The sequence below is a fragment of the Musa acuminata genome, chromosome BXJ1-8 (genome assembly GCF_036884655.1).
Source record: "Musa acuminata AAA Group cultivar baxijiao chromosome BXJ1-8, Cavendish_Baxijiao_AAA, whole genome shotgun sequence".
In the NCBI taxonomy this organism is placed as follows: domain Eukaryota; kingdom Viridiplantae; phylum Streptophyta; class Magnoliopsida; order Zingiberales; family Musaceae; genus Musa; species Musa acuminata.
The window spans coordinates 47,888,513-47,913,719 of NC_088334.1; the positions used below are offsets into that span (position 1 = coordinate 47,888,513).

General features: G+C 38.0%; 2 protein-coding genes across 3 annotated transcripts; one reads left to right on the forward strand and one right to left on the reverse strand.

Annotated features, from left to right (window-relative positions):
- The first annotated feature begins 187 nt into the window (after positions 1–187).
- On the forward strand, positions 188–17,763 carry LOC135588374 (homeobox-DDT domain protein RLT2-like). 2 transcript variants are annotated; one of them, XM_065080469.1, is made up of 18 exons: positions 188–868; positions 977–1,483; positions 3,358–3,437; positions 3,646–4,167; positions 4,251–4,340; positions 4,413–4,577; positions 4,650–4,872; positions 5,136–5,248; positions 5,594–5,680; positions 7,206–7,358; positions 7,455–7,610; positions 9,992–10,201; positions 10,270–10,977; positions 11,059–11,589; positions 12,963–13,601; positions 13,710–13,814; positions 14,993–15,250; positions 16,393–17,763. In XM_065080469.1, the coding sequence occupies exons 1-18, from the start codon at positions 727–729 to the stop codon at positions 17,218–17,220; spliced, it is 5,517 nt and encodes a 1,838-aa protein (XP_064936541.1). In that variant the 5' UTR covers positions 188–726; the 3' UTR covers positions 17,221–17,763. The 2 variants fall into 2 exon arrangements, with proteins under 2 accessions (XP_064936541.1, XP_064936542.1); XM_065080470.1 differs by having other exon boundaries at positions 5,148–5,248.
- Positions 17,764–18,124: 361 nt separating this feature from the next.
- Positions 18,125–25,078, reverse strand: LOC135588378 (uncharacterized protein At4g28440-like). The gene is made up of 2 exons (XM_065080473.1): positions 24,779–25,078; positions 18,125–18,648 (listed from the first exon to the last, which is right to left on the reverse strand). The coding sequence occupies exons 1-2, from the start codon at positions 25,026–25,028 to the stop codon at positions 18,458–18,460; spliced, it is 441 nt and encodes a 146-aa protein (XP_064936545.1). The 5' UTR covers positions 25,029–25,078; the 3' UTR covers positions 18,125–18,457.
- Positions 25,079–25,207: the final 129 nt, after the last annotated feature.

The following is a 25,207-nucleotide window of genomic DNA, read 5'->3' on the forward strand; positions in this document are numbered from 1 at the left end:
AAAATAAAGGAAAATAAATAGCGAGAGAGAGAGAGAGAGAGCGAAAATAACAGAAGAGGAGAAGAACAAAGCTCAAACCCAAATCAAACGCCATCTCCCTCTCTCTCTCTCTCTCTATATATATATATGTATAGATATGTATATATATCGGCATATTTGATAATTCCAAACCCACTTAGGGAGACGGCAAAAAAGAAAAAGGAGAATTTTATCGAGCCCATTCATTACCCTCGCTCACGGAAACGTGTTCTCGTTCCAAAAGAAGATCGGACACCAACATGGATCATTTACTTTTTGTTCCTTCCGTTCCACAGCGATCCCAAATCAAATCCCCACCCCCGACTTATTTTTATTCCTCCCAATCGCTCTCCCCTCTTTTTCTCGCAATTCTTATTATCATTACTATTTATCTCTTATTCCTTCGTCTCATCCGCCCCTTTTCTCTCCTCCTCTGCTTGGATCTTCTCTCTCTGTCTCTCTCGCTCGCTCTCTCTCTCTGTGTCTCTCTCTTTTTCGGTTCCTCTTCTTGTTTTTCTTTGGTCTTCCGAATCTCTCCGAATCCTTCGTTCTCTCTTCCGACGACTGCTATTTTCGTCGGGTTTTGTTGTTGTTGTTGTTATTGTTGTTGTTGCGTGCGTGCGATGAATCGGTGAACGGAGGGGGACGAATCGGCCTTCTTGGCCGGCTCTTTTGCAGGATCTAGGGTTAGGGTTTGGGTCGCAGGAGATGGAGGTTGGGGAGGGAGGGGAGGAGAAGCCGCCGCCGCCGGAGGGGTGGAAGAAGCCGCCGGCGGAAGGCGGAGACAAGCCCCCCAAGAGGAAGATGAAGACCCCTTACCAGTTGGAGATCCTCGAGAAGACCTACGCCGGTTTGTTGATCTCCCCCCACCTCTTTGTAGTAGGGTTTCGGTGCTCGATCGGTCTCCGATTGGGGTCGATCGGTTTTGTTATCGTTATCTTTGTTTTCTTTGGAGCAGTGGAGGCGTATCCGTCGGAGACGCTGCGGGCTGAACTGTCGGTGAAGACTGGCCTCTCGGATCGGCAGCTCCAGATGTGGTTCTGCCATCGGAGGCTCAAGGACAGGAAGTTCCCGCCGACGAGGAGGCAGCGGAGGGACGATGACTCGTTGCCACTGACGCCACCACCGCCGGTGCTGCCGCCTCCCAATGACATGTTATCCTCGGAGTCCGGGGGTGTTGGGTTGAGCTCCAGCCCCTTCAGTGGAGGGCTCGGTAGCAGCGGGGAGTCCAGGAGGCCAGTTCCAAGGGCAGCTGCGAGGATTGGTACAGATATGTCAGCTCTTGGGAGGCGGTATTATGACCCACAGGGGCTGCTGCCTGCTCCGCCCACCCAACTGACCATGGGAGAGCTCCGGATACTTGCATCAGTGGAAGCACAGCTCGGGGAGCCACTGAGACAGGATGGGCCGGTCCTTGGTGTTGAGTTCGATCCACTGCCACCTGGTGCTTTTGGCGCACCAATAGGTATCACTAAAGAGCTGATCAGTGTAATATTAGGTCTTTTTTGTCCTCTGCTATGGTTGAATAATCTTGTTGCATTTGCCCTTTGTAACTTGTGGTTGCAATGCTAGTTTAGACATAAGTTGGACTTGAGCGCGAGTTACTTTCAACTTTTAGTAGTTTTAATGTTTGTTTCCTTTTCTTAGTTAACTAGTTTTCGGACTTTTAGCAGAACAGTGTCCTACAGGTAAAAACTTATAACTGTAATTTACTGGTGCTTGGAATTTAGTTTGCAGAATCCATGATGGTATGTTTTTGATTTCTAGTGCTTGTAAATTGTAATGCATGTCCAATGTAGATCTTTATATTTGGAAGAAATAGTGTTTTGTCTTGGCATGATATTAGTGAGGTTGAATAAAAAGAAAAACTGTGTGATGGGTGTTGGTTGATGACTACAATTAACACCTTTCTACTCCTCGGGGAACCAGAGTTTGGTAGCACTACTACAATGAGGCTTTTGCACTACAACAAGGCTTTTACTGATAATGCTTTTATCACCAAGGTATCTTGGGCTTGTTGTATGGTCAGGACTCAGGAGACAGTTGCTTATAAGTGGCTTTGCAAACATAAACACTAGGTCTTCTACATCACGATGCAGTTATTGTGCACTTTGGGGTTTGGAGTATTGCACTATCAATACATGCCTTTAAGCAAGGTGGTATAAGAGTTTGGGGGTAAGATATTGAGGAAAGGAAAGGAGGGGCGGGGGAGGGAGGTTGTTTAACAATGCATATCAGGAGCAAGCAAAAGACTGAAATGATAATATTGATCCATGACAATACAAAAACTGGAGGGTTTGAGAAGCCTATTTCGGAGGAAGAGTATGAGTCTGACTAACTGAAGCTGAAGCATTTGATAGGCAATTTAGATGGCATGTGCATTTGCGAAAATACAAGCAGGCCATTGTAATCATAGAACAAATTAACATAGGTGTAGGTTGGGCCATCACTTCAATTATGCTAGATAATGCAGAATTGTAATGAGATGATGGGTAGAAAAAAAAGATGCATTATTAGCCCCAAATTCGATTATGATAACTTTTCTTAATTAGTAGGTTTGTGGCTTGAACACATGAAGTTCTTCCTATTGTAGTTCTTTTACCCCCTCCTGTAAGCAATCAATGATATCTGATCCAGGCCTTAGCTTAATTTTTTTGAAATACCTCACTCCTATCTTTCATATATATGGCTGTCATGCTGTTTTTCTTGTACTTTCTTTGTCTGATTGTTCTACTAGTAAGTGTTTAGAACACTTGGATCTGACAAATTTGTTTGTTCATCTTATCCATTTGAGACTCCTAATATGTTTCATTTTTGGGCTTTGATTCTGGTTTTCAGTTAGCATTCAATGTGATGGGAGGATGAACATATCTGTTTTAGCAATTAGGTGTTAGCTGCCACTTTATAGTTTCCTTTGTTTGCTGTTTAATATGCCAACGCTTGGGGGCGCTTCTTTATTTCATATACAACATTATGGAGACAGTCACCAAATGGTATCTTGTTCATTGGAAATCATCATTTTCGATGAGGAGAATGGTCACTTCCTCGTTGATGTTCAAGTTTAGGTGTTGATGTGCATTAAGAATTAGCTTCATTGTTTTACAGACAGATTTCAGTTTCAGCAAATGTTTTTTGGTGCACTATGTCTAGAATCTACAGTCTAAAAATCATTAAAGTTATCTTTCAGAGTTAAACTACTCTTCTCTCTTTGGAGCTTTTACTTCGATTGGTGGTTTTATGTACTGGCAGTTATGTTCAGTTATATTTGCACTTCCTGCTATTGTCTTTTTTTTTTTTTTTTGGAATTTTCCTGCTTATTTGTTTTAAATCATTCGACAGAAATGCCTGCACAACAGAATCAGACCGTGCGGCCCTATGATGGTAATATGTTTGAGAGACATGATGCCAAGACAATGAAGGTTTGTTGTCCCTCATCGTATGTCTTAGTGGAAATTCAATCGGAAATTGAATATTGTTCTTTATTGTTTTATGCTTCCGGATCTTTATGATTGTGTTACTTTTATTAGAGCATCAGCCATGTATTGCTTTATGAATTTAAGTTGTTCTTTGCTGTAGGGTTTTATTTTTTGACTCTTAAAAGTTCTTGTGACTTCTCATGCTCCGCAGGGGCCAAGTTTCTTGTGTAGCATGGAACATTTGTTATCAAGTTCATCAAATGGAAAGAGGAAAACTACAGCTGGTGGTTCTCATATAATCCATCCACAAATGGGTTCTAGAGCTCTTCATGAATATCAGTTTCTTCCTGAGCAGCCAAGTGTTCGGTCAGAGGCATATGACAGGATCTCTCAGTCTCACTATTATGATTCTCCAGTAGATGTTTCCAGTACCAGGGTGACATCTTTACCTTCAGGTGGGAAATGTTTGCATGGAAATGACCAGGAGGCACCAAGTTATACTTTTCAAGGTCAAATGTCGAGTGCCAGCCTTTTATCTCATCAAGGCAGGCAGCAAACTATTCCTTCCATCTCAACAGACTGTGACAGTACACACAGTAACTCCTTTCAAGTTCCTGCAAGTGATACTCAATTTGGTACACATCAAGCTATGGGACTAGAAAACCCATATTTGTCATCTGATAGGAGGATTCTTCGTGATGAAGATTTTTCTAGATTGGAGAGGAAACGCAAGGTGTGTAAAATTTCTAAATTTACCACTGTCACATAATTTTTTTTGAAAGTAACAATGTGGTATTTTGCATTTGCCATATTCAGTGTGATGAAGCAAGGATTGCTAAGGAGGTTGAAGCCCATGAGAAGCGAATTAGGAAAGAGCTTGAGAAACAAGATGTTTTGAGGCGAAAGGTGCTTCATTGCTCAAAGTTTGCTTTTGATATGCTCAATATTTGGTACTGATACAAATTTATCGATCTTTAGAGGGAAGAACAAATGCGGAGGGAAATAGAGAGACATGATCGCGAAAGAAGAAAGGAAGAAGAGCGGATGATGCGCGAAAAGCAACGTGAGGAAGAGAGATTTCAACGTGAACAAAGGCGTGAAAATGAACGCAGGGAGAAGTTCTTGCTTAAGGAATCCCGGAGAGTAGGTTTTAAAACTATCGTTTAACTCCCATTTCTTTTAAATATTTTGCTAACATTTTTTTGAATTTGTCAGGCTGAGAAGTTGAGGCAGAAAGAAGAATTGAGGCGTGAGAAGGAGGCAGCCAGACTAAAAGCTGCAACTGAGAGGGCTACTGCCCGCAGGATTGCAAGGGAGTATATGGAACTTATTGAGGATGAGCGTTTGGAGTTAATGGAGTTGGCTACAGCAAGAAAGGGATTCTCCTCAATTTTCTCTCTCGACAGTGATACTTTGCAACAACTTGACTCATTCAAAAGTATGATTCTATTTCGTTGTTCAGCTCAGTTCTATAAATCATCCAGATCCATTTCCTTGTTGCATGTGAATTTAATATTCAGAAATTTATAACAGTATTAATTCTGATAAAATAAATGATCTTAAAATATCTTTTTGTCAACAATATGGCTAATTACTTCAGAAAATGTAGCATTGCTCCAGTTTAATGCTTGAATATGTTCATAGAAGTTTAAGCCGTTTTTGGGTTCATGGTCCACTATCATGCAAAGTAAACTTTGTCAGTTTTAACTGCAGGTATGTTGAGTGCATTCCCACCAAGTTCTGTAAGATTAAAAAGGCCTTTTGCAGTTCAACCTTGGGCTGATTCTGATGTGAACATAGCAAACCTTCTTATGGTGCATTTTCTAAGCTTACTCTTAGGCTTTTATGCTTTCATGTCTAGATTTATTTATTATTCCATCATTATGCTATTCTTTGTTGCATATTGCAAGTGAATATTTTTCTTTTTTTAGTAGATCTGTGAAAATCACTTTGAAGAAGTTCAACCTTCTGAAAAAAAGCAATTATGTGTTCTTACAGTTTTGTGTATCTTCCGTCGTTAGTATTTATTTTGTCAGATGGTCCTTTTTTTGGTGTTTTGTGCTTGTAATATTCCCTCTTTATTTGTTTTCTCCTTGCTACAATATATTTTTTAAAATTTCCCTAACACATCCATTGTCTGCCATTTATTGGAATTTCAGGTTTGGAAGTTCTTAATTACTTTTGCTGATGTACTTGGACTTTGGCCATTCACTCTAGATGAGTTTGTGCAAGCTCTCCATGATTATGTGAGTGCTCTCCAACTGTCTATACATTTCTGAACCTGGGATCTTGGTTTTGTGAACTCTGGAATTATTTATGAACCTTGAAATGTGCTCTCTAAATGGAAGAAGAATGTTTCAGTACCAATTTATAATAAGGGAATTATAAAATTGTTCTAGAGGAATTAAAATTAATTTTTAAGAATAAATTTGGTTTTGTGTTGGGTAAGATCAACAATAGACTTTATTAATTTATTGAGACAATTAACGGAAAAATAACAAAATAAGAAAGATTTGCATATAGTCTTTATTGCTTTAGAAAAACTATAAGATAGAGTCTATGATAGACTTCCTAAAGCCTTATTATGATAGGTTTTATTGAGTCTATAAAAATGTGTATGATAGTGTAGTCATTAGTGTTGAACAAGCGTGCTTAGTGAGTTTCTGGGGCCATATAAACAGTCAACGTTAAGTTCTTATCTTTTTACATTGGTAATGAACGAACATAGTGGTCATGCATAGAATAAACCTCTTTGGTGTATTTTGTTTGACGAGGATATTATTTTAGCATGTAAGAATTCAAATGAAATTCATCCTGAAGTTGAGTTATGGAGAGAGAGATTGAAAGCAAAAGTTTTAAATTAAGTAGAACTAAGACGAAATATATGAGATATAATTGTAGCAATACTAAGAGGAAATTTGAGGATATATAGTTAAGCAAGACTAACAAGAAGATAGAAGTCTTAAGTATTTAAATCAATTATTCAACAGATTAATGATTTTTTTTTCCCAAAAGATAACTCACGAAAGCGAGATTTGGGCCTAGGACCTTGCGATATACTGTCAAAGTCTTTTCCAGCCAAACTAATTGACACCTTCATAGAGTTGGGTGGTGAGCTAAGCTAGCCCAGGACCTTGTGGGATTAATGAAAATATTGTTCATAGAGTAAAAAAATTGAACAGTGAAAGTGGAGAAGAGTGCCATGAGTTTTGTGTGAGCACCATATGCCTTTTAGATTAAAAGAAAAGCATCATAATTTAGTTGGTGTTGTTGTTTTAATTGTTGGGTGGTTAAAAAGCAATCTATATAAAAAGTTCAGTTGTTGAGATGGGAATATTAAGATAGATGCATGGAGTTAGCATAGAGTTATTGGGAAACAGAGATATCAAAAAAATTTCATTCATGAATACTTATGTGTAACTTCAATTAACACTAAGATGGAGAAATTCATTTAAGATGTATAGACTTGTGCTATGAAGATCAATAGATGTTGTAGTTAGAAGAGTTGAGACAATTAGTATTAGTGATACGGGGAAAGATAAGATAGAGTAAGCAATCTGTACTAGGAACTATAAAAAATTTAATTGTTCTTAATTTAATTAAGGACATCACTTTTGACAATGCTTAATGGTGGCAAAAGATCCGAACCAATTATATGGATAAGACTGACCTTGCTGAGTTACTTATTATAACCATAATGTTTAAGAAGGATGAGTCAAAGAAGCTTCACCTTTTCTTTTGTGTTATAGATCTAATACAAATTTTTTTCAGGACTCTAGACTTTTAGGAGAAATACATGTTGCTTTACTTAAATCCATAATCAAGGACATCGAGGATGTTGCAAGGACTCCTGCTATGACACTTGGGGCTAGTCAAAGTAGTACTGCTAACCCAGGTGGTGGTCATCCACATATCATTGAGGGGGTATGTTCTGCTTTTCTTTAACTCTCTACTTGTTGAGTAGTCGTTTTTGGTTGTTATCTTGATCTCACATTCTCATTTTCTGCCTTCATTTGCTAGGCATATGCATGGGGTTTCAACATTCGCAGTTGGCAGCGCCATTTGAATTACTTAACATGGCCTGAGATATTGCGACAATTTGCTTTGTCAGCTGGATTTGGGCCTCAACTGAAGAAAAGAAATGTTGAACGTGTATGTTTCCCGGATGAGCATGAGGTACTTACGTTGCATCAACTTTGAGAAAAGTATATCCAGATAGGTTCTTTTCTCTCTGCATTGCTTCGACGAGATAGTCTGACCTTTGTTGATGTTTCTGCTACAATTGTTTTTGTTTTTTGACTTATTATGTGAGCCATCAATTGTGTTATGTTAATCAAGCCTTTAGGATAAGTTCATTTGAATGCCAAAAATTTCTGGATACATGTCATACCACAATTGACTATTAAAATGTTGATCAGGATAGCTCAATGTTACAATTTGGTATGGACACACATTTATAAATTACACAACATAAATGCCAAAATTTTAAATTTGAAAGTATAGAGTGAGAATTAATCGTGAGAAGACCTTAGGACATAATTGTCTGAAACAGTTTGTACTTTCTATGGCTCACAAGTAGGGATGAATGCTCCAATTTTACTTCTGCTACTTCTGTCCTTTCCATTGCCTGCCATAGTCAGTCACCTCAATGTCAATAATAATAGCAGGTGACTGCTCGAGGTAGTTTGATTGTAATTACAGCAACAATCTGTATTTTGTGGTGCATGTGGTTGTGTCCATGTTTGATCTGCCCTTGGGGGCATACTGGAAGTGACTGAATTGGTCTCACTTGTACAGATAGCTGTTGTGGTGCAACCACTGTCCCACCTCTGTTAGTCTGCAATCATATAGGAACCACGAAGTGAAATTGAACTTTTATCTTATATAATATAGCCTGAGTTGAACTTGAGATACCTGATCCAAAATACAAATTACCTTCTTTCTTTATTTCAATCATGATTATTTGAAAATCATAAAAGTGGTTTTTGTTTTAGTCTTATTTTTTATGAACTGTCAAGATGGCTCGTTTTACTTGAAGATGTTAATAATTTAATTATATGCGAAACATTTTGAGGCTTTATTTTTTTAGGAAAGTGATCTCGTGAAAAATGAGTTTTTTTGAGAGAAGTCGGTTGTACTTTCAAGTTTGAACCAAGTATTAAATAAGGTGAATTCATTCAGGGTGGCTTGGATATATCCAAAGATGATCTGTAGTTGCATTGGTAATTTATAAGGACTTGTCTTATATGAAGGTCTCTGAAAGAGTTGGAGGAAAACCATGAAAAATTTAGTGGCATTGTTCTTAATAGAACTTAATGGCAGGCTGATACACAATCAGCAGACATTGAACATGTGGTTAAGATCATAAATGGTTTGTTGTTTATTGAGTTAAAATGCAATCTACTACAGGTAACGGAATTGTGCCTTTGCTTACAGCTGTGTTTCATGCCTGAATTTTAGCTTTAATAGATGTCTGGATAGTTATAAAGTGCTGATTTTATCCTTGGTTTGTGCCAAGGATTGAAATTTTGTACCGTACGGTGTATCGAGCTTTGGTCGATATGGTATGGTTCGACGTACCAAGCGGTACACCAGGGTGTACCGAGTAATATGCCTAAAAATATATAAATATATATATATATAATTAATATATAAAAATAATATATATATATATATATATATTATAAGAAGTATAAAAATCACTATATAAAAATATTTAAAAAATATTTAAAAAAGGTGTACGCAGCTTAGGCGACTTCGCCTCCTCTTCTCCTTATCACTTCGTCTGCAGCATTCGGCGAAGAAGGTGACGAAGACGTCAAAGGCCGCAGATGTCTCCGGCATTCGGTGAAGAAGGCGGGGAAGAAGAAGGTTGTAGAGTCGCAGACGATGCGATGAAGGAGATTGCCTCTTCCGCTGCTCTAGCTGTCGTCTCCCCTGATCCTCATGCCTCCAGATCCTCCTCTTTACATTTCTCCTCGTCGTTACCTCTTGGATCGGGATCCTCGAGGGAGGGTGGCGTCAGATTGAGGTCTAGAAAGGGTGTGGAAACAAGTTCACGTCGAGGTTCTCTCGATTCTCCCTCTTCTTCTCTTCTTCGGACACCCTTTCCTTCTTCGACACTTCTCCCTCATCCTCATTGTAGCCAGGTTGATACCGCCTAGTAGTAGGCGGTAACAGTTGAAATTTCGATCGTTATCGCCCGAATATCAAGCGGACCGCTCGGTAGCGGGCGGTTTGTGTACCGGTTCATGGGCGGACTGGTATCGGGCGGTATGATTCAAAATTGCAAACCTTAGTTTATACTATGATGGCTTGCAAATATATTCAATAAAAAATGTAGTAGAGTATGTATCTAATCTATGAAACTTCTGAGCCTTGAAAGTTAAAACCTTGGTTGGTGACTTATGCAGCATGTACCTTTTGGGAATTGGTGAAGCTAGTTGTTTGATAATGTCAAATGCATGATTTTTTGTTGTTTTAGTAGTGTTCACTAATCCAGTGATGTTATCACAATATGGTGTTGCTACTAAAGTCTCAAGCACCATTCTACTTAGGGTAACGATGGGGAGGACATTATTTCCATCTTACGAAATGGTTCAGCAGCTGAAAATGCTGCTGCTTTGATGCAAGAAAGGGGCTATACTCATCGACGTAGATCTCGGCATCGTTTGACTCCTGGAACAGTCAAGTTTGCTGCTTTTCATGTTCTTTCTCTCGAGGGAAGCAGAGGCTTGACAATACTAGAAGTTGCAGACAAGATTCAGGTAAATGTCTTTTGTATGATTGCTTTTTTGTTTTTGATTTGTTTAGCCAACTTTTGTTGCATTATCAGAAATCAGGATTGAGGGACCTAACCACAAGCAAGACACCAGAGGCATCTATTGCTGCAGCATTATCACGTGACACAAAACTTTTTGAAAGAACTGCTCCTTCAACGTATTGTGTAAGGTCCCCATATAGGAAAGATCCTGCTGAGGCGGATGCAGTACTATCTGCTGCTCGGGAAAAGATACAAGTATTTCAAAGTGCACTCTCAGACTCTGAGGGAGCTGAAAAGGATACAGAAGATGTAGATGATGCAGAAAGAGATGAAGATTCAGAAGGTGATGCTGCTGATGATCCTGAAGTTGATGATGCTAGCATTGATGCAAAACTAGATAAAGATGATCCTTTCACAAGTGAGTTAAAAGATTCTAAGGCATCGACTCTACTGGGTAAGGAAACAGGGGGAGAGATTGGAGTAATTCCACAAACTAATTTTGGCAATGTGGAAAAAGGTCCAACCATTCCTTCAGAGAACTCAAGAACTGCGAGCACTTCGCATGCATCTCAGCTTCCTGATGCCAATTCAAACTTCCATGAAGAAAATAATACTGACATGGAGGAGACAGAGATTGATGAAAACAACTTTGGTGAACCATGGGTTCAGGGATTATCTGAAAGTGATTATTATGAACTGAGCGTTGAAGAGCGCATAAATGCACTTGTTGCTTTGATAGGAGTGGCTATTGAAGGAAATTCAATACGTGTAGTTCTTGAGGTATTAATATGATATATTTATGTCATTTCCTAATCTGATTACTTCTTTTTGTCATCATAAAATTGACGCAATGCCGTGCAGGAACGTTTGGAAGCCGCAAGTGCTCTTAAAAAACAAATGTGGGCAGAGGCACAGCTTGATAAAAGGCGGTTTAGAGAAGAGTATTCTAGCAGATTACAAGGTGCTGCTTTTGGTGGTTACAAGGCTGAGACAGCCCTAACTAATGGTGCAAGAGAGGAAAGCCAAACTCCACTAGACAATGTTGATAAGAGTAATGATGGTAATCTAGAAGCAATTAACAATGAGCGGTTTCTTGAGCAGAATCAGGTTAATTATGGTAATATGTCTGTGGGACAAGAACTTACATGTGCAGATGTCCTTCCAGTTCAGCACTATGGATATGCTACTGAAAGGTCACGTTCACAGTTAAAATCATTTATTGGTCACAAGGCAGAGCAACTCTATGTATATCGGTCATTACCCCTAGGTCAAGACCGCAGGCGTAATCGGTATTGGCAATTTTCGACATCTTCTTCACCAAATGATCCTGGCTCCGGGAGAATATTTTTTGAATCCAAAGATGGCCATTGGAGGCTTATTGACTCAGAGGAGGTACTTTATCTCATACTTTTTTTGTTTAGACGTAAATCTTTGAGATACAATGGAATAACAGTTTTTCATAAACTCATTTTTTTCCTGGTATACTAAATGTTTTTTCAAAGGTCTCATATATGAATGAATTTGTTAATGTAAGATCACATTAGGCTGTGACAGTTGATATCGCTAGTGTTCACATCTTGTACATAGCCCACAGCATTTTGTTTGAATAGTTCAAAACTGCAAACCAGTAAGTATTTGCTACAGTGGTATTCATAGCTTTAGTGAAGGAAGCACTTACTGGAGCCTTGTAGTCCATACGTGATCTGGCTTATCGAGTATCCCTATGTTTTTACAAGAATAAAAAATATCAATATGTTTCTGATGGTTAATACAATGATTGTCTGTAAGGTCTCGAAGTAATATCGATATAGTTTTGTCTTACCTACCAATCTTTTCTTAATACATTATGATTTATAATTAACTTCACTGCACTGGCACTGAAATTATATGGTGGAATAGATGCTTTTTTACATGCTAGATCCTGTTGTGTGGTATAATAGATATAGGTTCAAATCAATACCTTTTTCTTTTAGGATAAGTTTCAACCACCCAAATTTTATGATTCACCAAAAATTCTTTTTGTTTTCTAATATGTGATACTTGTTAATGATGAAGGAACGATGAGATATTCATTGCTCATTATCCTGCAAACATGAAAATGTTTATCTTTATTTTTTGTCTAGGAGTTAAGAAGTTGGAGCTTCAGAAGTAGCCAATACCTCATACATGGACATTAATGTTATTTAAGTTTTGAATTTATATTAGTTGCCAAAATCAAGTATAGTCGGATCTTTAGCCACATCCTGATTCCTCTGCTGCTACTATTACAGTAATGTTGTTCCTTCACCCTTTTTTCCTTCCTTGGTATTCTGTATTAGGTATTACAATGGTTTAACTGATAAAGTTCATTATCAAATTTTTAGAGTTGTATATTTTAGATTTTGAGGTATATCATTTGATGTGATAGCTACTCTACATGGAGGAGTTTCATACCCTTCGAAAAAAAAAATTAATAAAATAATTCAGTAGTTACAGGGATTGCTGAACTTGTTGCCCAGCAATGTCTGCCTTCTATAATAAACCGTGTCATTTGTGTCAATTTTCCACCTGTTTGTGAAGAGCTGTGTGAAAATGTGCATGGCAACTAAAAGGTACATAAAGACGATATAATCTCACTCAATTTTAGAGAAGAGTCTAGGTGCGAAGTACCACATGGATTCCACAGTCAGATGAATTTAGGTTAAGACATTACCCTAATTTAAGTTTCAGTTGTTGAATTGACCCTCGTGACTCAGTGTTTTTTTAATCGTCTTCTATGAATGTAGGTGTTTGATGCTCTTTTAGCTGCTTTGGATACACGTGGGATCAGAGAGTCACATTTGCATTCAATGTTGCAAAGAGTGGAAGCAACCTTTAAAGAAGCCATTAGGAGGAGTAAGAAATCTTTCAACTCTGCAGTGTCAGTTGGTGACCATGTCAAAATAGGGGTGCCCAAGATGATGGTAAGTCCAGACTGCAGCATGGAACTCGACAGTCCCAGCAGTACCCTCTGCGGTCTTGCTTCTGATGCTTTAGAGAAGTCAACATCTTTCAAAATTGAACTTGGGCGGAATGAAGTTGAGAAAACTGCTGCCTTGAAGAGATACCAAGGTTTCTTGAGATGGATGTGGAAAGAATGTTATAATCCTTACATGTTATGTGCCATGAAATATGGGAAAAAAAGATGCTCAGAGTTGCTTCATACTTGCAATTCTTGCTTCCAGTCCTTTTTAGCTGAAGAAAGGCATTGTCCTTTTTGCCACAAGACATTTAAGGCCTTTCACAACTCTGATGCAATTTTGTCAGAGCATGTGGCTTTGTGTGAAACAAAAAGAAAGTCAGACCCTGACTGGAAACCCCAACTCTCTGACTCTACTCTTCCCATTGGAATCCGATTGCTTAAAGCACAGTTATCCATGATTGAGGTGGGAAACCCTTCTGAAGTCCTAAATCTTTTATAACCTTTTTTTACATAATATTGTTAAATCTTCCTTATCTGCTTAATTATGGGCCTGTAAATGCTACTTTTGCAGGTTTCAATTCCAGCAGAAGCTCTTCAGGCTTTTTGGACAGAGGGATATAGGAAATCATGGGCTGTGAAATTGCACTCTTCATCTTCGGCTGAGGAACTCTTTCAGGTTTAACTCATTTGATATGTTGACAACTGAATATATTTTTCCTGCCACATGGTAGAACAACAAAGTGGACTTTATATATTAGATGTTGAAACTAAGAATCACATGAAACAAAAAAATTCTGTAGTGATATCAGTTCAATTTTTGACATGGGAGTTTTTTGAATTTACTATTCCATTCATTAACATTTTAAGTTTGAGTCACTATATTCCCATTTTCCTGTTGTAAATGCAAGATAATGATACTTGTTCTGTAATGACATGCTCAAGTCTTTCTTTGCTTGTTGGAGCTTTTCCATGATTGAACATTGCGATTCATCAAAAGCTGTCTACATTCACCTGGAGTAATTGCTTATTGTTGCAACATTGTCATCATTCTCAAGCTTGTTTGCATGTGCAACAAAGTTCGTCTTGTGAACGTCTAATTTGACTATTTAGTTATGAAGCTGGGGCTCTTAAAAGTTAAAAATGCTTTCTGTGTACTTTTTTTGGCATGGACTCAATTAGTTCACTTATTGTCTTAATGACAACAGAATGCCATAGTCTCAACTATCTGAGGTTGGCTAAATTATGCAAAATATATGTTGATGCAGAGTGTGATCGTGAGCATCATATTTATGTTTAAAATTGTAGCTTCATACTTTGCAAATACTTCAGAGGGAAACTAATTTAGAAATGTGTTTGTATAGCATGATTGTCGACATGAGATGAACAAATTTTCCCAGTTGCATACTAGAATAGTAAGTGTCTGAAGAATCTACGTAAACTAGTTGAATGGTTTAGATGACCAAATTGCATTACAACTAAGGTCAAGGAAGACTTGAAATAGACAAAAATCGTAATGATCTGGACTTCCAAGTGTATCCAAGGTAGGCTAGATTTAGTCAATCTGATTTTTTGTATCTAAGCAAATACAAAGCTCAAAGTGTGATTTTTGTCCATGTAAGAAAATGAATTCTTATTTGTGTTGCCTCTATGGTTATTGCTTGAAGCCATGAACTACTTGGTGCTGCCTGATTTTGAAATGAAACTTTTGTGGTGTCAAATTCTGTGTGTGTTATATTCTTTTCATCATTGAGGGTGTAAATATGTTTCAGTGGGCTTATTCTCTTTCTGGTCCATGGAAGCTTCTTCTAAAGCAAAAAATTGGGAATTTATCTGCTTTACGTTATGTGCTTGCAGATTCTGACTTTGTTGGAGAGTGCAATAAAACAGGATTTTCTATCTTCAAATTTTGAAACCACAACTGAACTGCTGAGTTCTACTGCACGAGTTGCTTCAGAGATTATTGCTGCTCACTCGGGATCAATTCCTGTACTACCATGGGTGCCTGATACTTCAGCTGCTGTGGCTTTGCGGTTGTTAGATCTTGATTCCTCAATTTCTTATATGCTGCAACAGAAGCTGGAGTATCATAAAGAAAAGGAAGGAGATTATATTGTAAGTTGTATTTCTTTTTCTGATGTTTCTGGTTTTTCCTTGTTTTTGGTCTGCAATCTGGATTATATGTCAAATGGAATGAGGAAACATATTTTACTTGAATAAGATTTTAGCTAATTATTACTTTTGGTCAACTAATAAGTTAAATCTCAAGTTATGGAAACTATTGATGTAAACATTCAATTGTAAAGATAGAATTTTAATTCCCATCAAGTATCAACCTGGAGTGGCATTTTACAAAAATAAAAAAAGGAAAAACGTCTCAGCATATGTCGATCTTTCATTTTGCGCCTTCAACCAAGTGTGTTTAGAATATTTACCTTGTCTGTTATGCACACCCTAATCTCAGAAATCTATAAGCAATGTCAAATATATTTCTTTTAAGCCAATAACAGTTTTTATTTCGAAGCTTCCTATTATTGGAGAGCGTTCAGAATGAGACCTATAAGTTAGTGCAGGAATTGATTCACCACTTCCGATAGAGCAGAGATCAGTCAGCTCATCAATTCTATGCTATGTGCCAAACCTTTAATGCTAAACAAGTTTCTTGAGTTCTAATTCCCAATTACTGAGAGTGGTTTATGGTGGTGTGCCTGCACGGTTGAGAAACATCTACATGCATAAGCTTGAAACATCTGCATGCATCTGTTGAAGTACCACGTCTTTGAGGCTTCTTTTTCTATAATCTAACATGTTTTCTTAGCTGCAGTAGTTGCCAAACGTGCTATTTTTAATGTTTCTTGATCTTGCTTTCTTATGGTCGTCCACATTTGTCTTTTAGTTGTCCTCGATTCATCCATTCAGACTCAAAGTAGCCATCGGTCATACAATTATGGATCTTTGGCAAGATGATTTATTGGAAGTTTTATTCTGTTAATCTAATCTAGAATTGGCAATTTCTCATGTTCCAAATTTTTGTGGCAGCATAGTCATGCATTATGTTCATTAACCTTTTGAGGCACTGTGTGAAAATGTGAGGTGCAAGATTTCTTAGACCCAGAAAGAGTTGGTTGAAACAATAGATAAATAAAGGGGCTTAATAATTGTTGTTTCTCATCTAGTTTGTGCTTTGTGTAACTTCTATATCTTTTATGTTTTTCTGTTGCTTTTCAAGGTTTTGAAGGCTTTTTTTTTTACTGCAGAAACTTCCATCACGATATGCAGTTGTTAATAACATGCAAGAGGTAGAGCCAATGGGAACACCTGATCAACTTGACTATCATAATGATGGGAGATGGCTGGATACTGGAAGTGGATACAGGGGCCGAGGCAGAGGTAGTCGCGGACGTGGAGGCCGGGGCCGTGGCCGAGGAGGAAGAGGGTTGAGAGGGAGTGGAAGTTCTTCTAGGGTTGAATTTAGGACTGATAATATTGGTAGTTTCGAGAAGGCCACAAGAAAATATACTAGAAGAGGGCGAACACGTGGCCGTGGTCGTAGGCGTGGCCGTCGAACCATTAGACCTAGACAAAGATCTGACAACAGGGTAGCTACAATTGATAAAAGATCTCTTTTGGGCAGTTTTATCACTGCAGATAGCAGCTCTAATCAGGCAAGGATAGAGGAGTCTCCTGCGAGCTCAGGTGGAGAAGAGTGGGGTCTTGGTGAAGATGCTGGAAAAACATATGTTGAAGAGGATGATAACAGTGCGGGCTTCGAGTCTGATGAAAACTGCCGAGCTTCAGGAGATGAATATGATGATCAGGCAGCAGACTCAGCTAGAGATGACTATGATGAGGGCAAGTCCACGGGACTAATTGATGATGAAACTGAAGAGGAGGATGGTGGAGACATGGTGGATGAAGAGGGTGAAGAGGATGATGTGGGTGGTGATGGACATGATTTGGATGCTTATATGGACGATGACGATGATGATGAGATGAGAGATAATCCGGAGGATGTCGGGGATGCAGAAGGGAATGGAGATGAGGATGAGGGAGCATCATCATTTTCTTCGGAGTACAGTGATTAGGAGGTTTAACACTTTTCATCATGTGTGGAGTATTCGTGGTATTGATTATATAGAATGACGATGGTCTCCTCAGAGGTGTTGGTGCTACAAGCAGTCTACGTTTTCTTCCTTTCTTCTATAAGCCAACTGCCTGCACTGGAAACAGCACCGCGGGACACAGCTATAATTCGCTAATAATTTATCGGTTGCCGTTCATCAGGCCAACAAGCTTTGTGGTGATTGCACCCTCATCATATGGTGTTAAACTTGATGGAAATTTCTTGAGTTGCGAAGGTGGATTAGAAACTTGGGATAAAGTTGAAAGGAAGATGAGCGAGCCTGCCCAGTCTTTCCAGTTTCTGATTACTTGTACAAATGGTAACTGAACTAGAAGTTGATCCCAATTCATCCTGATCATGATGTAGAGCTTTATAGCTCCCCGGCAGTTCCACTTCCTATATCCTATCTATTAGAACTGGATTAATATCCTTGACTTCATCATCTAGCATGTAGTCCTAGCGATCGACAGCATGATCTCAAATGAAGCTCGTGTCTTTTTGCTCATTTATCTGACTTCGAGCTGTGTGAAACAATAGATTTGCGGATATAATGGCTGCTTGTGTCACGATGGATCAAACCTAATGTTCCATGTTGAGATTTATAAATATTACAGTTAAAAACTGAGATAATTGATACTAGGTTTATATATAATTAATATAAGTCAGATTTCAGATTTGGGTCCACATTTGCACATTATAAAATTAATGATTATATATATATATATATATATATATATATATATATATATATATATATATATATATACACACACGTGTAATGCATACTGCATACGATGTTGCAACAAAAATAACACATGCCTACGGTCAGCTTGCAAACAATGCGCACAAAACAAAACCCCGCTTAATGACCGTGGTCGATATCCAACCCCACATAAGAATGTTAAATTGCAGCTGGATTGTACACAGAGGTCAACAAATAATACAAGTTGTCTTCAGAATCTGCAAGAAAATAACAATCAGCCAAAAAACTAAGGAACTAATAAAACCGATGCAGCAGCAGCAACCTTAGCGAAGCCTCAACTCTTACAAGGTTGAAACCACGGCCAGCTTCATCAGCACTGAAACTACTCGCCTTCAAACCACTTGCTTTCACATCCCTGCACACTCAAAACTATCTCCAGGAGATTGACGTAGAATTTAACCTGTGATTCTTCGGTGCTTATCTCTACCACTGGACATCACTCTTCCACAACATTGACCAGCTCATACTCAATCAGAGATAAGTTGTTGTCCTCTTTCACTGTGAAACTTGCAGGCGCTGTGACCTCAATGCGCCCCCACTTGTCGACGGCCAGTCTCATTGACCCCTTGAACATATCAATCTTTGCATTGCGGAGTATGACGGTCGCACCAGGTTTCATCAAGTCAACTGCCAAAAAATATACAACTTTGTTGAACAATCCTTATTGAAGAAGCTTTTTTGAACAATTAATTTAGAAATTCAATTAGTTCATAGCCGACTACAATGACAAAGATATAAGACATCCCAAGAATCTTCAATGTCTCATGTGTGCTACCATTTTCATGAGAGGTACTTATGTTTATGTAAGCATGTCGAGCAGCATAGAGGATCCTTAAATGCAAATATTAAGGTAAGTGGAAATTTGTGTAAAGATTACTGTCAGAGACTGAATGAAGCTTTTAAAATATAAGGTAGTCCGACCTTACTAATCATCACAAGATCAGCTCTGCCAGATGCCATATTTCTACAAGGGACCAAAGGTCCAAAAGTACATTCTTACGAGCAATCTTAGTATCAATTCTCTCAAAATTCTTTGTAACAATAATTAGAAAGATGTTCCTGTCCAAAACAAATGAGAGGTAAAAGAATAATAGTACATGCACTATCACTTGATGTAGGGTAAAAGAATAATAGTAACATATCTCATATGTGGAATTTATACATGTCATTTTATGCATGCAAGGTGGATTTGCAGCAGAGTCGTATAATATTAATAACCTTTAAAAGCATATTAAACTTCAATCACAGAAAGTCATCTGCATAAGATGTCATAATCATGGAAGTCACAGGGCACCCAAGCAAGGCAATCCACCAAAGGCTCATCATATCAGTAACCTTTAAAAGCATATTAAACTTCAATTACAGAAAGTCATCTGCATAAGATGTCATAATCACAGAAGTCACCGGGCACCCAAGCGAGGCGAGGCAAGGCCCAAGCGCCTCAATGGTGGATCGGGTGAGTGCTTGCAATTTGGTGCGGCCCAAGCATCGGGTGGCTCATGTGCAATTTTAAAATGCTCCTGGTTGGCTCAAACCTAATGTGCATGATGATGGTTCGTTCAAACCAAATGACCCATTGCTTACCCCCCTGCACACGCACAAGATCAACCCCGACCTCCTCTTTAGAAAACCTAATGCTAGCAATGAAAACGAAAAAATGACTTAGTGCAGCAAACAACTTCCTCTTGCTGCAAAGTGACACCTCGTCGACCGACTAGCGGCTTCCTCTCACATGGTGGCCCTCCAATTGTCTTTTTCTCACTAACGGCTTCCTCTTTCTCATCCTCTGTCATCTCCCAATCGATAGCTGTCGAGTCTCCTTGGACTCAATAGCCCCCCTCCCCCTCCCTCCTCACCAATAGCTCCCCTCCCAACTGATAGCTATCGAGCCACCACAGACCCAACAGCCCCTTGTCCTTCTTCCTCGTCCCTCTTATCCTTAATTCTATATATATATACATATACATACATATACATATACACACACACACATATATATATATATATATATATACACACACACACATATATATATATATATACACACATATATATATATAATTTTAATATTTGCAAGTGCCTTACTTTGCTTAGATGAGTGTTTAGTGTCTCAAGCATTTTGGCAACTTTTAGCACCTAGCACCTTTGACTACACTATTCATGATATGCATCAATGTAAAATTCCCGTTTCATTGAACTTTCTAAATTTGCTACGGCTGATGATGAATTTGGAAAAGCAAAATGGTTTAAAAGAGGACCAATGCCAGGCATAAGAAGTTGGGTTTCAGTTTTAAAGCTCAAAACTTATGTTAATGTGGTTGATAGAGTTATGATAATTGAAAGAGATATTGAGGAGATTCAAGAGATACTAGACAAGTAGGATAAGGTCAAGATCACCAATCGTAAAAATAAAAAGAAAAACAAATAAGTTAGTAACAAGAGGTTTAAAATATCTAGATTTGAGATCTGGTTACTATCAATTGAAGATTAAGGAGGATATCCTTAAAATAACATTTAGAATTTGATATGATCACTATAAATTCTTCATGATGTCTTTTGATTTAACTAATGCCCCAGCAGCCTTTATGGATATGATGAATAAGATATTTTAACCACTTCTAGACAATTGTGTAATTGTATTCATTAATAATATATTAGTGTATTCAAGGAGTAATTAGAAGCACAAGAACATTTGAGAATGTGTAAGTTTGAGAACAGTTCATTATGATAAATTTTGGCAAAAACAGTAGGGTTAGTTGTAGTAGACATCTAGACAGGCAATTATGCTCCAGATTATCCATGAAAAGTGTTGCTAGAAAGGTAATGCGAGCCTACTTTCCAATCAAACAAGTTTTGTGTAAATTGGAGTTGTTCACAAAAAGTTATAAGCAACTCAATGCAAATAGGGTATACAAAATTTCAGCTCAAAATGAAATCATTGAAAGGCCAAACTGCCCTCCCAATTCAACTATTATCAACTAATATATTTTATTAACACTAGGTTGAGGATACCTGAACTACTAAAGCTCATATCTTGATGCACAAAGATGATATTCACTCAATTCCAAAACCTACAAAACCCTAAGAGATTCTTCTAACACATATCAAGAGCACAGGGATTTTGTGTACTTCAGCTTGACAAGCCCATATCTTTAAGCACAAAACTCATACTAAACCCATTCAAGAAACCATAGAATCATAACATAATCATAATATAATTTGAACCTTAGGTTACTCAAAATCATCCAAAAAAAAAAGCATACAAAACTGCTAGCTGAAACCCAGGTATATTTATGGAAAGATTGTGTTTCTTACTCTGCTATTCAGTAGAACCAGCGTTTTTACTCTCCACGAAGGGAAGGGTGAAAAAACTAAGAGAATCGGTGAAAAATGAGAGAAAGGGTCGTGCATCATGTGGATCAAATAGTAAATTGTTTTACTTATGCATGAATAGAAATAAGGTACATAAGTGAGATTGAAGGATGATCCTAAACCGAAAACTCTACATTTTTGTCAAACGAAAATTGGCCCAATTTAGGCTCATGTTCTAGGTTGTACCAGCCCTAGCATTATACTTAGATAGAAATAAGATAAGGCCTAATGAGATTAAACCCAACACCTCATGGAAACCACTAAGCAGCCCCAAATATGCACTATTCCCAACTCCTCTCTAGTTTATCCTTATCCTCCTCATCAAACCAGATAAGGCATGACCGTTTCTCTCATTTTTTCACCCATTCTCTCAGTTTCTTCACTCTTTAAGAACTCTGGTTCTAAGGAATAACAAGGTAAGAAAGCCAATCTTTCTAATAGATATGCCTAGGGTTTCAGCTTAGCAGTTTTATAGGTTGTTATTTTCGAATGATTTTGAGTAACCTAGGGAATAAATTAGTATCTGATTTTTTGATATGTTGTGTATGATTATGTTATGTATCTATGACTTCTTGAATGGTTTAAAACTGAGCTTTGTGCTTAGAAATATGAGTTGTCAAGCCGAAGTATGCAGAATCCCTATGAGAGGATTTTGTTCTAACTAATTTGACACCCTTAAAGATACAATTAACTTACGTGCTCTTGATATGTGTTAGACGAATACATTAGGGTTTTATAAGATTTGAAATTGAGTGAATACAATTTCTGTGCATCAAGATATGAGCTTCAGAAATTCAGACATTCTCAATTTAGTTACAACAGAACAAAATAGGGAGGATAGTTTTTCCTCCAAATAATTCTTTTTCGAACTGAAATTTGGTGTAAATTTGATTTTATATGTCTCCTGAGTTCCTACAGAATTTCATGATAATACAAGATGGTTTGATCATCAATAATAGTGAAGCAAGATTATTTCGTAAAATCTTGTATTTGTTTAATTGCTAGTAGCTAGCCCATTTGATTATAGGTTGATTTATTGGCAAATTGGTAATGAAATTCAGGAGAATTTGCAGGTTGGGTACAGTCTAATTCAGAGGAAATTCTACCTAAATTTTGCTACAAATTATTGTTTACATTAGTAGTTATAAGTGATTTAAGATGTAAGGTTCTTAATTTAGGTATATCATAATCCTGTATTCTAAATTTGATATGTTTATAGCTCCCTAACACACCTAATCATTGAGGACCGTGACCCTTTGCTAACACCATCGTTTTGAGTCGAATCAGGTAAGTACAAGCTTAATATACTGCAAAACAATGGTCATACATATTGTGTACATTCATAAGGTATTTTATAAAGCTGTTTTGAAAGATACATTTGCAATAATCTAGGTATCAGTATACTGTTTATATAAGCAGCGCATGAACATAAAAATACATGAATTAAAACGAAAATGAATGGCATATAGGTGGGATGACGTGTAATGTCAGAGTACACAGATGTGGTGATGTGCGATATCAAAATGTACATGTATTATGACGTGCGGTGTGAGAGTACATGCAGATGTGATGATGTGCGATGTGGGAGTGCATATATGCATTATGATATGCGATGTGGACGTACATGTATATATTATGACATACAATATAAAAATACATGTATATGTTATGATGTGCGATATGCGAGTGCACATATAAAACATAACGTGCGATGTGAGTGCACACATAAATTGTGACGTGTGATATAAGTGTGCACCCGATCCATAATCACTTATGGACTTCCCCATTATTGTAATGAATTCCCCGATGTATAGTCACTTATGGACTTCCCCATCTTATTATATTCATTCCCCCCGATCTATACATTATCAACTAATCTATACTCTTGATTATTTCCTTCCTGCTCCGTGGGCAATAGGAAGAGTTCCACCTTATTGAAGAATCATTCTCCTTGTACTATGACTTACTCTTAAACATATGCATTATGAGTTACTTGAGATCATAATTTTGCACTTTTATACGTGTATATCCTATCATGAGGGTATACATGGATAAATAAGCTCTAAGAGGATGTTTTACCATGAGATGTTTTCTGCATTTGATTACAAAATGTTGCATACATGACATAATACCTACTCACCTGAATAAGACTATAGGTTTATGCTTACTGCATTATCACTTATAGTAGACCTTGTTTTACAGATAAGTACATTGAAAACCCACCGATGTGATGGGCAAGGAGATAAGCAAACATGGATCCATGCTATTACAGATATAGATGATAACTTGTGATATATTTTTTGAATATAAATTATGGACAGGATATGTGTGTGTTCTTTGTTATGGTTAGGTGTTTATAACTAATACAACTGTCAAACACTACCGTGTATAAGTGAAACCATGTCATTTTGTTTGACAAGTTAACATCTTTCAAATTGCCCACTTTTCCGCTATACTATTATTGGTAGTAGTAGTAAACTGCACTTCAAAGACATATCATCCATAGAGAGTACAACAAGATATCTCGAAAATTTGCATAAAGGACAAGCATTTTTGCAGGTAATAATACATCTAAAATAACTAACCTCAAAGAGGGGACTAAGTAAAGACAATAGTTCTATACAAATTTGCTTCTAGCTTTTGGAAGCATCTGTGTTTGGCCCCAAATGATTGTGACTTATTCCTTGTTGTTTTTGTTATTATATATATTTTTTCTGGTGGACTCACCAAAGGAGGCGGAGACAAAAGAACACAAACAAACAAGCCAACAAAAAACAAATCCTCCCTTAGGGCTAGATTATTCTAGTCTCCCACTTCACCAAACACAAGATGCAACTTGCAAGGAACATGTAGCTCAAGCATATTATTATACTTAATTGTTACACACAGTGCAAACTTATTTTAAGCCTTGACTGGAACCCAACAAACCCCAAAAAGGCACTCCTCATTATGGTGTGTACCATTCCCATGAATACTAGGTACCTAAATATTCTTTTCCTCCTATTTTAAGATGAGAGTCTTGAACAACAAGTCAATTAAGAGTTACATGTCGATATATTAATTCACACAGATCATGATTCTAATCAAGCCCCCATTCCAACTCCTAATCCTCAACTTCTGTACATTTTCTCCATGATCACTGGCTCGATAGTATCAGGTTTCACGGAAGAACAATTAAACAAACACAACACCTAATCATCAATAGAAAAACGCAGATGCAACAAGCTTCAACACTCTCCTTTAAATGGTGCTCGTAGGCATTGGTGCAGTACATGATGCATGCATAAGAACGAAGGCTAATGATAAGAAAGAAGAAAAAAGAAAGGATGGGGTTTAACTACGAACAAAACGAAAGATAAACAGGAGGGAAGGGAAGGCACCGAACCCTGTTCGTTACGGGCAGTGAAGACGATGGTGCCGGTTTCGTCACCGATGAGGCACTCAGAAATCCTGGTGGGGCGGAGTTGGGCGGCGGAAGCGCGGCCCTTGTGGAGGACCGTCTCGGAGGTGAGCACCTTGACCGTGAGGGTGTGCCCGCTCGTCCCGGGCTTCAGCTGATCCACTTTTACGAACACCGGCTTCCTCTTCGCGGCACCCGCTCCACCTTGGTGTTGGTGCTGCTGTGTCGTCGCCATGGCCGCCGAAGCCCTAACCCCAGAAAGCAGACAAGAACAGCAATCCAAGAGCCAACCGCGAGACGAAACCCTAACAATATATGTTGACCGAGGCGGCGTGGCCGGATTCCATTTGTGTGCGTTATCTCGCGGAACAGGTTAATCCCAGAACTCCGATTCGTGTTGGACTCGACCAAAAG